The following is a 15454-nucleotide window of genomic DNA, read 5'->3' as shown; positions in this document are numbered from 1 at the left end:
CCATTGTCTGTGGCACAGCTTTGCTTTCACGCTGGAAAGATAAAATGTCCATTGCTTCAAGTGGCTCTTTGAAGATTCAAGGCACAATAACATGATTTATTTATGCTCTCAGGTTGGGAAGTAAAATATTGACTGCTGTGAGCTGATGCATAAGTGGGTTATGTGTTTAAGTTAATTTATATATGAGTAACCTGCACATAAAAAAAGTGAAATTGTACCTTTATGTGGACAGAATGAGACCCCAGCATTTTGGCTTTTCTTGAACAGTAACATCTGCTAAATTGACATCTGGATGATAATCAATATTTTAATAATTTTGTCAACAAGAGAACACATTTTTGTACTTACCTAAAATATTTGTTGCAAGAGGAAGGCAGCCAATGTAGATGTGTTTCATCTGTCTGCGTAGCCTTGGCTAGCCCTGGAGCTGGTGGGCTTTGTTCTTCTAGCAGTGAGTTAATGAAGTGGAAAATTGCTTTTAGAATTACATCCAAGATTTTTACTTCTTTTTCTTCCTATGAATTCTCTTGAAATCTGCTAGAATTTACTACAAAGCATATGTAGATTATTTTCAAAAACATTAAGCAGCAGCTTTGTTGCCCAAGTATTAAAAAAGAATGTAAGACAGCTGAACTAATTAAAGTCCTTGGCTATGGCCCTGGTTGAACTTTATTCAAGTTTTAAACCTTTTGAGAGCACAGTTCTTTTAGAGGGGCAGAAAGGATACTTTCTTCATTTTGTGAATTCAGCTAATTAACTTCAGAGCTCATCAGCTACTTTTCAGTTAAGAAAAGGCTTCTTGTATCTTTGAATACATCATATGCATGAAAGGATAAGACCTACCGATTCTAAAATCTTGGTGGAAGCACTTAGCTGGAAACAGTAAACTAAACCTCCCCATTTTACAGATCTTTAGTTTTCTTTTTATTGATTATTGAATGGATTTTTCATCTTAATTTGTTAATCTTGACTGCAAAATATATTTTGGTTTTAGATATGTAAGTAAAGCTAACATTAAAAAGTGAATAATGCAGTTTCCTTGAAAAGTAATAATAGTTATCGAAAAGAATTATTTTCTCTCACTTCAAGATGATAATGTGAAATATGAAGTCTGAATTAATGAGCTAAAGTCAAACCTGCTGTGACTACAAAATTCTGAACTGGATGCTTCTATATAAGGAAGAAGTTGTATCAAAGTTGGTGTAAACTATGCAATTTAGTTTTGCACTGACACCTTTTTCTTTTTATATAGAGCTACAGAGCAAGATTATAGTAATTTCAACAAAGGTTTTCCAGAGTTCTTGTTTAAACTAGACGCCTCACAAGGCTGTGTTTACTGTCATAACTTTATTTCTTTGTAGTTAATTTAAAATTCAGCAATTAATGTCGTTTGCTGCTCTTATTGCATGCTCTGCTGTTCAGAAGTTGGTGTCTTGATATGACCTTTGGATTTGCATCTAGGGAAATTTGAGCTCAATGGAATGTCTGTTCTCCTCGCTCTTTTTCCACCTTAGCAGGTATCCACAGACACCCTGAGCAGTTCTGGAAAGGCAGCAGTTGCAGAGCTCTCGGCTGAATTCAGAAAAATAAGGACATGAAATTGTGGCAACCTTAGTACTGTAGTGTGGGTTTTTTTGTGGTTATGTGGTGACTTTCAGATTTATACTCCTCACCTTATATACTCCTTCACTTTGGGCTCATCTTTCCTTTTAATATATATGGCCCAAGTAATATCAAGAATGATTCAAGGGCTTACCACTTTGGCTTGTAAGTATGTAAAACCCAGGCAAAAAAAAACCAAAAAGGCTCGCAAATATGTGTTTTAAGGGGGAGTGTTTCAGTATCCCATTTTTTTGATGCGTGACCTTTTTCCCAGTGCAGACATTTATCTCAATAATGCAATTGAGCAGAGTTGTCAGAAAACGGGACTTGTAGGACAGATTTCTGTCCTGCCGTTCCAATGACCTTTGGAAGAGTAACGAGAGAGCTTCTGCATGCAACGGCAGGAGCATGTGGGACGGGACTGGTGGCACCTGGATGATCTTTTAGGAGTCCCCAGCCCCCCTGCACATCTGTGTGAGTGTCCATGAGGGGATGATGCTTCCTGCTGTCCTTCTGGAGGGAAGGCTGTAAAGCTCCAGGCTTCCCGGGGTGCTTGGTGCCTGTGGAATGGTTCAGGAATGTTTTGCTGGTGGTGGCAGCTGCAGCAGCTTATTCCCTTCCCGCTCTCTTCCCATGGAAGGAACAGGGGCAGAGCTTTGCTCCCTGCCTTGTGTCCTGCACTGCACAGCCCTCGTGCTACTGTCTTTTCCACAGCGGTTACTCACTTCAGCAGAGCCATCTTCTGTCCTGCACAGAGAACCACTTCTGTTATTGCTGACTGGTAGGCAAGTATCCAGAAAACTTCTTCCCAGCTACCTTGTCTTGTTCTTGTAGCTGTAATGGGATGCAGCAGGAAGTTACCGATGGCTCTCTGCCCCTCCCAGCTGATGCTCAGTATGACTGTATAGACTGGGCTGGGGTGATTGTGAGCTCGTGATTTACAGAAATACAGACATTTTGCAGTGGATAGTCAAACTGAGTTAACTGTGAGGTGGTTAGCTTTGGTGGGACTGGAGCAAGGTTCACACCATGACCAAGGATCATCCTGGTTACAAGCTTCAGCCCGTTACTTGTCTTTTTTACTGTGAGCTAAGTCTAATCAGGATGCAGCACGACATTGTTTATCTTGGCAATTAGCTCTCTGTACTTCCCACGTGTTTATGAGTTTTCTCAATTCTAAGGAAACTTGCATGAATCATGTGTTTTCTTTAGTTTCATCGTGAGTAGTGTTGAAACCTACCTTTCCCACAGAAGAGGAACCGTGTAGCAGCCCTCAGTTGAAGCAGACCATTCATTAAGGCTGATTTGTGTTTTGATTTTAAGTTTAATGTGACCTGGTCAGATTGTCTTTTATCAGGAATATTTATTTTCTTTTTCAAAATCCCGAACAAGTAGCGCAAACCAAGCGACCAAACATCCTCCAAACGAAAGTAAAACCAGGAGAGGAATTCAGTTGTTGCATAATATACAACATAATTTGCTAGCATTTGGGTTACAGCAACTTCTTGTTCTTGTTCAGTACACTTGAGTTAGTCCGTTGCTCATGAATTCAAATGGTTATTCTTTCCATGCAATTGTTTCCAAAGTCGTTACACACACTCATCCCAGTCCCAAGTAATTTTAGTCTAACTCTTAATACATAACAAGTTTTGAGAACTCCCATGTGTCAGGGGTTTGACTTTATGTCTAATGCCCAGATCATTAATTAAAATTGTTTTAAGAATAAAAAAGAAAACTGGGAATATGATGCTCTGTAGTGCTAGACCACTGCAAATAGGCTGTCAAAACACACACCAGTGGGGCTTTTTACTGCATTTACTCCCAGGCCTTGGGAAGTGGCCTCTCATAGGTTGTATGTGGTTTGCCAGGTGTGGTTTTTCCAAGGTATGCTTTTTCCAGAGTTCACCAGGTTAGATCTTTCTCTCTGCCTCCTTCTTTATTATTTGGGAATAGGAATTAACTTTTTTAAAGTTTCTTATTCCTGTGTACCTCACCACGGATTGCAATAGCTAATTCTGGTGCTGATTTAGCTGAATTGCATTGGTGTTGTTTGAACCATTAGTGCTTAGGAGTGGCAGAAATTCTGATCATGATCAGATATTCATAATCTTTGGCTTATTTCTTGAGGGAGCAGAAGTAGTTGCAGCGAGGAGGTGCCCACGTATGTAGGTCAGAGAGCTTCCTCCTTGGATCTCAGCATGCGGGAGGGATTGCACACATAAGTACCTGGAGGTTCCAAAAAACCTGATCACTTCCCTTTCAAATTAGTCTGCTGATTTGTGGTGGTCTAGGGGGTGGGGGACAACATGAAACCAGTCATACCAAAGAGGAACATTGTGACCCTACGTGCCTGTGCAAACTCTTGCTTGCTTTAGGTGGTTTTGTGGCAGCAAGCAATGCTAGGCATTCTAGCTCTAGGTACTGCTAGAATGTAGTACCAGTCACACACCTTCTTTTGAATGTGAGGTACCTGTCTTTAGTAGGCAAAAAACTTTTTCCCCTTGGACATATTCCCCCTGCAGCATATTTCATTTTCACCTCCTGGCCAAGGGGAGTGGAAATTATTTATATCTGTCTAAGCTTGTAGCCAGCATTGCTGTGTAACTTGCTCTTTGCCACAGCTCCCTTTGGTTTGTAGTGCAGCTAACTGGCACTGAGGATGAGTAGGAAATTTCTGAGCAATATTTACTGGAGGTGCAGCTCAGAAAAACACTTTTGTGCTTCATGATCTGACTTTTGGAGATTCATCCACTGCGACACTAGTCTCTGCTGGAACTGGTTGAAGAGGGAACCTAGTATTCCTACTGAGACAGTTTCAGACCCAGTTGTGACTGATGTAAAAGGTACTTCCCACCTGCACTCAATGTGTTTCTGTGTATTTTGTGCCCCTTGAAGATGTACTGGCAGTTCATAAAAGCTTCTGATGCTTGGGGGGGTGGGAGTGGTGGGGTGGTGGAAATCATCTGCATTTGAGATGCCTTGGAAATCTGAAAAGCATCACATCATAAGTAAGTAAACAGAACAAGGAAAAAAGAAAGAGGCAAATGCTGTTAGTGGTAATTGATCCAGGTAATGAGAAGTCAAATGATTTTGCCTGTTCTTATCTGATCATACAGTGAAAGTTCTCTTCCCCATTTACTTTCCTTGCTTGCCCTCTCCAGAGATGTTGCTGAGCCAAGCTTGAAGAAAGCAGTTTGGTAATTTTGGTTTTTTCTGTTGTTTGGATGATGGGTTTTAATTTGGTTTGGCTTGTTTTCTTTGGTGTGGGTGTTTTTTTGCGGGGGCCAGAGAGGCTTTTTGTTTGTTTTTTAAGTATTCAGTGCTCCTGTGCTTGTGAACTCTGTACCCACTTGCTGAGGGTACAGTAGCTGGCTTAATGAAGATGGTAGATGCTGTTAGTGATGCTTAGGACCTGTCCAGAAGCACAGAATTCAGAAGAGATGCGCAGTGTGCAGTGGGGAGGTGGAGCTGTGTTGCCCTCTGCCGCCCAGGGCCTCTCCTGCCACAGCAAAGTCTGTAAGTGGAACACATCCTCTGCCTGACATCTCAGGGAGTTGACAGAGCTTGCAGGGAGCTTTTTGTCTGTTCCTAAATTTTGTCATCAGGAGGCTGTTACCAGAGTAGCTGCTCCATAGTGATTTCTGGCATGGGGAGAATCACAGGATGTACTTCTAGCTCAAAAATGAGAAATTTGAGTCAGCAACACGTGCACTTGTACTGGGTGTTCTGTATTATATGGATGGAGGTGAAGCTTTGCATAACAAAAGGAGTCCTCAAAGTATTCTGTTTATTTGGATTTTTAATAACAAGAATCTGTAGCCTCCAAGAACTGTACTTCATTACTGAATGTAGAAGTAACTTTAGATGCCCTGCCCCAAATAAATTTTAACCTTACATTACTTTGCAGCATTCACACTTTGCTTAGCCTTTATTTCTCACATAGCAGTCAATCCACAGCCAAAGGAATTCGGAGCGTAAATATACAATTCCTTACTTGTTTCTGATCCTGGGAAGTGTTGTATTAAAATGCAAGGTAAGGACCTTTCATGACAAAATGGAAAAAATATAAATATTTACAGAACTTAGCAGGAGTACAATACAGTAAGAAGTGACTGCAACTTAGATTTTTTAAGGAAGCTGTGCCTTAGGGAGGGTTATTTGGGAGTTTATAATTTTTTTTCTTGTTTCTTTTTTTGGGTTCCTCATCTCTTTTTCACTTCATCTCACTTCTCACTCTGACCTCTTAGCTGAGGGGAGCAAAGATGGATATGCAGCTGTGAAGGCAAGATTGCTGCTGGAGCAGAGACGGTAGTCTGGGCATAAGGTGAAGTGATGCTGGTTTGTGGAGTTGTGTTGTGAAAATAATCTCTCCAAACAGACAAAGTTCTTGTGTCTGGTGCAGCGATCACCAATAGGTCGTGGGTTGCTCCGTTGTCAGAGTATTGAACAGATTTTTCTGACAGGCAGGAGAGAGCAAGATTTCTGTGGGTTGCAGCATTTGCAATCGATCTGGGAATAGAAATGTCTGAATTGCATAAATATCCTTGAAGAGAAGTTTTTCTGTATATTAGCACAGCAAAGAAGGCAAGCAAAATGTTCAGTTAATCACATCAGCACATACCACAGTACCTGAAGTGATGGCTGAATTTCTCCCACCTCACAGAAGAATGCTAAGGCTTGTTTTGAAGCTGGCTTTGAATTGTGAACCTTTAGAGAGAATCTTTGTGTGTGCTGAATATAAGAATTCTCAGCAGGAGAAGTCCCAGCCCAGAGTGTCAGCAGTACCATGAGCTTTGTGATAATTCTATTCACTGATCTGAGTGATTGTTCCTAGGAGGCTAGCGTGTCTAATTTTTTTTTCTACATTTTCCACAGTCTTATAAAGGACATGGATAATGTCTCTCCTGAGAAAAGTGATGTAAAAAGCTGCCCCCGGGACTCTGGATATGACAGCCTATCCAACAAACTAAGCATATTGGACAAGCTCCTCCATACTCACCCTGTGTGGCTGCAGCTTGGTCTGAGTGATACTGAAGCCATGGAAATTTTGCAGACACAGCCTCCTGGGGTAAGAAGAATCTCAGTTTCTTTGAGGACGTGCTTTTCCCAAATGTTGTGCTGCCATTTTACACCCAATGGTGTTGGACCCAATACAGTAATGACCAAGTAAAATTATGGTATGTTTTAGAGCAGACATCATGAGGTTGTTCTGGTTCCTTTTTGTATGTGATCTGTATTTATTCTGGCATCCGTGATGAAGCTAAAATCATGTCCTTCTGCCTTCTCCACAACAGATATTTCTGGTTAGGAAATCTGCAAGGCTGCAGAAGAAAGTCATCTCTCTGCGTCTGTCTAGTGACTGTGGGGCCTGCCTGAAAGAATTTGCCATAAAAGAAAGTACATACAGTAAGTTGTGAGTGACATACTTTTCAGCTGTTCCTGAGATACCTTTTCCCTGTGGGATGCAGGAGCATTCACACTGCTGAAACCCACAGCAGAGGGTACCCAAAGTCGTGCAAGTAATGTCATGGGCTGCCTGCACTGCTCTCTGAGGTGGGCTCTGGGAGTGGGTCAGGCATATTCTGCCACGAGGAGAGGAGACATACAGAAACACTTAAGGTTGCTGCAAGTGGAATATTTCCATTGTGTACCTTACTGAATCCAGGATTAATTTCTTTTTATGGGTAGTTATCCTCTTAGAAACTTACATGTCTTTTGTAGAAACAGTCTGTAATCCTGTCTGCTTTCAATGAAATGTCTTTGCATTTCCTTGTGCTCATCCTTGTTCTTGGAAGCAACTCTGTCATGAGCTCTCTCTGTCTGCAATTTAGGTGTGGGATGGGTTGTTTTGGTTTGGTTTTTGTTGGTGGTGGTTTTTGTTGTTGGTTGTTTGGGTTTTTGTTTTGGGTTTTTTTTTGTGTAATAACTAAATGGATTTTAGCCCTTTAGAACTGTTTCTGTTGCAAGATCAATTTTTTTCTCTTTTTAATTCAAACTATATTTGTTCTTTCTTTTTTTAGTAGAAATGTTAGCGCTCCAAATTGTTTTGAACCAATAATGCCCTCATATCTTTAGAAGGGAGGGTGTGAAAAATAAGTTTGAGATTTAGGAATGAAAAAAGGAAGCTGCAGCTGGTGAGTGTATGTGGTGCTGAAACTGCAAGTGGAGCAAATATTTAATTTTTTTCATTTTATTATTTAATTTTAATTTTAAAATGGGAGAAAATTAGCAACAATTTCAGTTAAACATCCCTGAAACAGAGTCTATAGTTAATTTCTATTTCTGTTTGTAAACTGATATTGAGTTTTTTCTTTTTTTATCTCTCCCTCCCCTGCACCCAGGAACAAAAAGTTAATTCTGTGTGTCTGGTTTTAGTTCCATTTACAAGCAAGGCAAGGCAAAGAGAAGAGAAAATTGTCATTAATAGTTGATCTAAGTGTAGTCTAAGGCTGTGTTTATAGGCTTGTTATGCTAATAAATTCCCATCTAGAAAATAATTATATACTGTCTTTTATGAGCAACGTTCTTCCACAAGGGGGAAGTATTTGCTGATGGTTTTAGCCATGTGTCATAGCTGAGGTTTTAGACCAGAGGCAAAAGATCTGGATCATTTCACTCTAGGAGCTGCTTCTGCTTATCCTGTGTAGTCATTGGGTGAGATTTGCTACTGGCATCAGAGAGAGCCTGAGTAACAATCGTCATTACTACTGAGAGCAGGCATTTGTATCAATAAGAAACAATGATGTCAGGTGGGGAAAAATGAAAGGCAGTGCCCGTGTCTTCCTTCCTCTCCCTTTGTGCAAGTCAATGGCATGCAACAGAACTGTCTGAGTTTTTCAGTGGTTTTCAGGTTAAAATGTTTTCTTGGAGTGAATGAAAATTTATCTCCCTTTTGGCTCTACACGCCTAGGGTGAGGACAAGTGAGTAGAATAGAATTCAAGAAGAGGAAATAAGAGATTTAAAATTAGGCATATTAGTACACTGGACAAACGAAGCCTCAGTTATTGATTTGTTGCCTATTAGCAAAACATTGTGCAGGCCTCATCACACTTCATCTGTTTTACAAGGAATTAGACCATATGCTTGGAACACAAAAGCAAACCAGCCACCAAGATTGTCAGTAGATCCTTGAAAATGCCTTCAACAGGGATATGTACTCCTCTACAGAGTTATTTTCTCTTAACCAAATAGTAGCTAGCTTGATGGTGAAAACTTACTAACTTCACGCTAAAACCTAAGATGTGTTTTATCAAACTGTTTTAAGAAACGGTGGATTTATGTGTCATTCTTTCCTGTAACTTTCTTTGCAGCGTTTTCCTTGGAGGGGTCTGGAATAAGTTTTGCTGATTTGTTCAGACTCATTGCTTTCTACTGTATTAGCAGGTAAGATGATGCTGTGCTCCAAGTCACATCTGCTAGACTGTCTCCAGAAAATGAGTGTTGAGGATGTGGTTCAGCATGATATTTATGTTGCCAATCTGCAAATATTCCTGGGTAGCCTTAGAAGGTAATGGTAGAAATCAGAGGGGAGTCTTGGAAGCGAGTGTCTCTGTCTTACTTCATTCTGATGATTGAGAGGCTGCTATGATTTTACCCACCCAACTGTGAAGTGGTGCCGAACTGAACTTTGCTTTAGCTAATATCCTGTGATGCTTTTTTAAGTGCTTGGTAGCCCATTTAAAAGCAATCATAAGCTAGCTTGCAAAGTCCATTTCTTGGAATTGCTGGTGAAAGGAATTTTTGGAGCATAATGGAAAAATGTCAGATACATAGAATATGACAGAGAGCAGCCACTGCCAGTGCTGAAAAAAACCCCAACTTTTAAAACTATGAATGTTGCTGGAAAACATAATGGTTTTTCTCTTTCAAAACAGGGATGTCCTTCCATTCACACTGAAGTTGCCTCATGCAATTGCTGCAGCAAAGACAGAAGCTGAACTTGAAGAGATTGCTCAGCTTGGACTGAGTAAGTAGTTCTCAACATAGATGTCCTTCCCTGTAGCGCTCCTGTAACATTGGAAAAATAGGCTGTATCAGTAAATAGTTTGTCTTGGTTAGTGATGATACAAATTTAGTTTAGAAAAGCAGTTTCTCTCATTTGGGAAGGCCAGACCTTCTTCTGGACAAGGGTTGGTGCTCTTCCTTTCTTCTGTGCCTTCTGTGATATTTTTGTTAGTGCTCCCTCTTCTTTCTTCTCTCCCCTCTCTGGGCAGCCCTTGGGCAAAGCAAAACTCAGTGTCCCCACACAGAGGTTGATGTGGCTTCTGCTCCAAGACCTAACATTGTCTGCATGCTCACATAGCAGGCACCGGCTTTATAATTCATTGTGAGGAGAGTGCAGGAACTGAGGACCCCTGTTAATAAAACTTCTGTTCAGATTGACATGCAAACTTAAAATAGCGAATTTTGAGATCAGTGCCTCAATGAAGTGGCATATTTAGAAAATGAGGAGTGTGCATATGGGATGTGTAGAATGTATCCATGGGCAGGGGTTAGGCAAAATTTTTAGAATACCAAAACACAATGCAAGGACATGTCCTTGCATCGCTTGGCTGCTGCAGCCGAGCACAGGCTCATTGTAAAGCATACCTTGATCTCAGAGGAGATGGTTGCAAAGACTGGTGGGATTTGAAACTTGGGCAACACCCATATGAATCATTGAGCAACTCCACATTGAGCAAAGTGCTGAGTGGCCTCATTTCCTTCTCCAGGAAGGGAAGGCTGACTGTCAGCAGTCTTTGTTGCAGTAGATTTTTTAATCATCTTTGGTTTTGAAAAGGATCCTCTCTAAATCAGTGTTAGCATGAGGATCTCTTGAACTGCCTGGTGGGAGGACTTTGCAGTAAAGCCGTACCCGGGGATGTGTCACAGTGCTTTGCATTTTTGTTTGCTGCAGGAGCCACGCAATTAAAGAAAGGGTTTGTTTTAGAGAGGAGAGAAATTACTTCTGCACTGCTTGTCTGCAAGTTTAGGTAATCAGGTGAAACTATGGATCATCATGGGAATAGAGTCAAATGTACTGTTGAGGTCAATGTTTAGATGGCAAAAAGAAAGTAAAAGGTCTGACTGGCACAGAGTGTAATGAAGACAGTCTGCCAGTGACATATGGAAGCCTTAAAGTAACATGAGGTGAGTCTCTCCAGAGAGGATGATAATGGTAATATTGATCAATTTCTCCAGGCTAACTACGCTTTGTCACCAGTACCCCAGAGCACTGTGGCCTACTTGCTGCAGAATTAGTCTTGCTCTTGAACAGTCTCTGCATTGTGTATGTTTTTTTCTTTAGCTACTACGTTTGAAAGCTGATGAGGAGATGGATGGATCAGTGTCTGTGTGGTTGCTGTATTTGGGATCAATTACCTGATATACACCAGATTAAAATCACAGTTTCCATGAGCTAAAAGGAGGCAACAAAGTTGAGATTTTGATGGAGTTTTAGGTGTCCGTGTGCAGAGGAGCACACCAGAAAGCCAGCCTTTCAATGCTGTGCACTCAAGAGAGGCCTAAAAACTCCCAACAGCCCTTTCTGTAAAGTGTGAGTTTTCTTTGAGGAGCACGGAGGCACAAAACCCCATGGTGTGTGAACACAGGGCTGTATCCCCTGTCAGAGCTCTCTTGTGCAGTAGTCTCAGAGGGAGAGCTGCACAACACAAGTCAACAGCATGTAGCCCAGCAAACCACATCAGGAGGAACTTTTCAGTAAAGACTTCAAGGCTGTTGCCAACCTGTAAGGTTTCATGTGCTGAACATACGATTCTCTCTGTCTCCCTTGCAGCAGCACCTGCAGCAGTGCTTACATCACATGTGTTTGCAGAAGCCACGTGCCAGGCACAGGCCCTGGGAGATCTGCAGGCAGGATGTGAAGTCATGAAGCTGGGAACACCAGCAACTTGGCATGACTATGTAAAGTAACATGCCTATGCCTATAGACATTCTCTGGCCATGGCCTGTCACCATGGGCTGTTTCCTGTCTTCTGCCCCACAGGCAGGACACAGCTGTTGGCCACGGACCTGTTGTGGATGCTTGGCATTTGTGCACTTGGGCCCAGGTGTCATTGCTCAGTGGCCTCCAGTGAGCCCTCTTGACACACTATGGGAAAAGGACCAAGTCAAGATTGGCAAATTTTAGCTAAATCTCGCTCCTCTGCAATTCTTCCCTTATTTCAGCATGATTGCTGCCTTCAAGGGCATCTGGTTTCAGTCTTTATACCTTCAGAAACCGATGCTCTTCAGCAGTGACTCGGCTGCACAAACACGCTGATGCTTTGCTGGGATAAGTGCAGAGGCTGCAGCTGCAACTTGCTGGTGTAGCATCAGTTTTCCATGATGCTGATGTGGACTTCACACTGGGTCTGTTTATGTGTCGCTGCATGTCTGCATTCTCAGGCAAGCTGTCCCCACGGCAAAGGCAGGGCAGCAGGCCAGTGCCCTTATTAGACACTTGAACGCTTGGTCTGCATAGCTAAAGGTGATGTGTGCACCCACCACGGCAAAGCGTGAGCTGCCTTCTCATGTACAGTGTAACGTGTTTGCTATGAAAAGAAACCAAACCAAGATACTTGTAGAGTTGCCATAAGTGGCCTTTAGGTGGTGTAAATAAATTTAACTGTTGTCTTCAATGAAGTGAGCTTACTAATACCAGCTGAGAATCTTGCTTTTTTCCTCCTGAGTGAGATGCTGGTGAGCAGTTTGTGTTTCAAAGTCTCAATTTTAATTCAGCCTCAATCTCACTTTCAGTCTCAAGCCATATAAAGTATTCTGTTACAGTCTCCATTCATTTCTTTGATTCTCAGTTTAATTTTAAGTTTAGTGGGGTGATTGGAAGATATGCATTGGCCATAGTACTTACAAATGAGTAACAGCAGCCCCAGGAATGTAGCATGCAGTTATGTTTGGTGGCGCTTTAAGAGGTTCACGTGGATTTTTTCCCCCCTTTGAATTACTAAAACCTTGCCTTAAATTTCTTGATACTTTATTTAAACTGATGTTGAGCTGAATGTTCTGAAAGCCATCTGCATGCTGTTTTGCATTCTTACATTAATGCAATGATGATTTTCAGACTTTTGGAGCTCCCTGGCTAACAGCAAACCCCCGGATCCTTCACCTCCCTGTAGGCCTGTGCCTTTGGACAGTGCTCACAAAGACTCACGCCAGCTCTGCCTTATAAATGGAGTGCATTCTATACGAACCAGAACGCCTTCAGAGCTGGAGTGCAGCCAGACCAACGGAGCGCTGTGTTTCATTAATCCCCTCTTCTTGAAAGTGCACAGCCAGGATGTCAGTGGAAGTCTGAAAAGGCAGAGCCCGAGAACTCCAGACGTGAATGGCACAGCGAGGCCTCGCTCCCCCCCGCCCCGGCCGCCACCTCCTGCTATTAATAGCAGCCTCACGAGCCCACAGATTTCCAGGACTATAAAGCAGGCGAGCATGCCAGAAACAGTCAACCATAAGAAGGAGAGAGGCTTGGATTTGCTGCAGAACAAGCCCACCCCAATACCGCCTCCTCGGCTGAAGAAGCAGGCTGTGTGCTCCGAGGCAGACGGTGCCTCCAGGAGTGCGGTGCTGCTCCGGCCCGGCTCCGTGCGTGCGCCCGAGGCAGCTGCCGTTCCAGGTGAAACCCTGCCTGAGCCGGCTCCAGCGGCTCCCAGAAAGACGGCGGCTGCCATCTCTGAGTCACACATCCCGTGGAATGGAGGCCGGCAGAGACTGAGCGACATGAGCATTTCCACCTCCTCGTCGGACTCGCTGGACTTCGATCGGAGCATGCCACTCTTCGGCTATGAGGGGGACACCAACAGCAGCCTGGAGGACTTTGAGGGGGAAAGTGACCAGGAGAGCATGGCACCCCCTTTGAAGCCCAAGAAGAAAAGAAGCAGTTCGTTTGTTCTCCCCAAGATTGTGAAATCTCAGCTACGGAAAGTCAGCGGAGTTTTCAGTTCCTTCATGACCCCCGAGAAGAGGATGATTAAGAAAATTGCAGAGATGTCCCGGGACAAACGCACCTATTTTGGGTGCTTAGTACAGGACTATGTCAGCTTTCTCCAAGAAAACAAGGAGTGCCATGTTTCAAGTACTGATATGCTGCAAACAATTCGTCAGTTCATGACCCAAGTCAAGAACTATTTGTCCCAAAGTTCCGAACTTGATCCCCCAATTGAATCACTGATTCCAGAAGACCAAATAGGTAAGAAACACTGTCCTGTGTTTTGGGGGGAAGGTGAAAATGTGTAATCTGTGTTTATAGTGGTAGTCCTTGTCGAGTTCAAAAAGGTGGGGCTAGCTTGGCTAGTAGAGCTTGAGCCACTGAGTATTTGAGTCTTAAAAACAACCTCCCCCTACCCTTCCCGCCCCGAATCACCCTGTCAGCTTGGAATGATTACACTACTTGAAGTTGTTCATAAGAAGTTACCCTTAAAATAGGTGCAATGTGGACTTTTTACCCGTAATTATTACTTTTTTACCTGCTGTACTGTTAACAATAGAGAATCCTTTATTTGCTGGGACACATGTATTTTTCTCTGAATTGGGTGGACATATCTCAATGTTCGGTCCAAACCTAACTGTATGGATTGTAGCTGTAGAACTAGAATTTATTCAAAACCAGTGACATTTAAGAGCGGAGAGACATTTTACGACAACTTAGTTTTGAAATGAATCTGATTCCTACAGACATTCTTAGTCACTTCTGGCAAAGCTGTACTGTCCCTGCATTTGAAACTAAATAAAAATATATGTGTTTTAGAAAACAAACGTGTGCAAGAGAAGGGACTGCTGATCTCTCGTTTTCTGTACTTCTCTGTTAGATGTGTTTGTAAGTGGTTATAGATGAGCTATATGTTAGGACATATATTTTAACAGGGGAGAGAGATTTGTGTATCCAGAAAAGTGAAATCATTGTTGCTACATAAATCTCGATGCCTCTCTTGCAGAGTCTGAGCAGTATTTGTGAAAGAGCCTGTAAGCCACATTTAAGAGGTAAACACGCCTCAGGGCAGAATATTTTCCTTGTGAGCTCACTTCAGTCCTAATTTGCTTGTTTTTCTCCATACCCCAGTGTCTCAACAGTTGGCTCAGTGCAAAACTGGCAGATACTTCCTTCTCTGAGACTAGAGGGTAATTTTGTATTGATATTCTCTCTGTCCTTGACCAAGAGGAGGTATTCTCACGTAACCTCAACTTCATTTACACAAAGTCAAGCAAAAGTCACGAGGAGTGCTAAAGCAAATACAAAAATGTGAAGAGTGTCCCCAGTATTGAGACTCAGAGACATGTAATATTCTCACTAGAGTGATGAAGACTGTTAGGTGGGCGTTACATGGAAGAAAAGGCACCGAATTAAGCAGGGGATGCGGCACATTTTTGCCTGCTTTCCTGTAGAGTGCTGGATATTTGACAAAGCAGTACAGATCGAGTTTGGCTGTAATAGTCTGAAAGCCTAGTTTGTTATGTACTTTTTGTTTCACATGGGTGTGGTTTAATCGGTCTGTGGGTCTCCCAGGACTGTTCCAAGACTGGAAAAAATGTTGTCTGCTATTAAATGTTTCGGACTTTGGAGTAGCACAAGGTGTGAAAAATATAACAACTAAAACTGCCCTGGTTTTCTTTAGCGGCAGAAAGTCTGGTTTTGATCATGTGACTAAACACAATTAATTTATAAAGTGCGCTGGTTTAAACAAAGAAAGAACTTGATTTTGAATCATCTGCTGCCTTTGGCTTGAGCCAGCAAACAACTGCAGTGGATCAGGAGCATCAGATGTTGCTGATCTAAGCAGATAACAACGTGACAGCAAAATTTAGTCATCCCTGTGGAGAGCCTGTTATGAAGTAGAGCCCTGCCTGTCGTCCACAGTT

The 15454-nt window shown here is 42.4% G+C and overlaps 1 protein-coding gene across 8 annotated transcripts in view; it reads left to right on the top strand.

The window, feature by feature from the left end:
- Positions 1-15454, top strand: part of RIN2 (Ras and Rab interactor 2) — a 61468-nt gene that overhangs the window by 31180 nt on the left and 14834 nt on the right. For 7 of the 8 annotated variants that reach the window (XR_001331634.2, XM_014254655.2, XM_014254654.2 and 4 more), the window contains 5 exons: positions 6478-6670; positions 6897-7008; positions 8914-8986; positions 9478-9569; positions 12663-13787. Coding sequence is in view for 7 of the 8 variants with exons in the window: in XM_014254655.2 (XP_014110130.2) it covers positions 6478-6670; positions 6897-7008; positions 8914-8986; positions 9478-9569; positions 12663-13787 (1595 nt within the window). In the remaining variant the exon portion in view is untranslated. Of the gene's footprint in view, positions 1-5870; positions 5927-6477; positions 6671-6896; positions 7009-8913; positions 8987-9477; positions 9570-12662; positions 13788-15454 lie in introns of those variants that run through there. The other variant, XM_014254657.2, reaches the window with a different exon arrangement.

The sequence above is a fragment of the Pseudopodoces humilis genome, chromosome 3 (assembly GCF_049639895.1).
Source record: "Pseudopodoces humilis isolate 2021_Gansu_Grassland_sample_001 chromosome 3, ASM4963989v1, whole genome shotgun sequence".
NCBI classification, from domain to species: domain Eukaryota; kingdom Metazoa; phylum Chordata; class Aves; order Passeriformes; family Paridae; genus Pseudopodoces; species Pseudopodoces humilis.
This window is presented reverse-complemented; position numbering and strand designations above follow the sequence as displayed.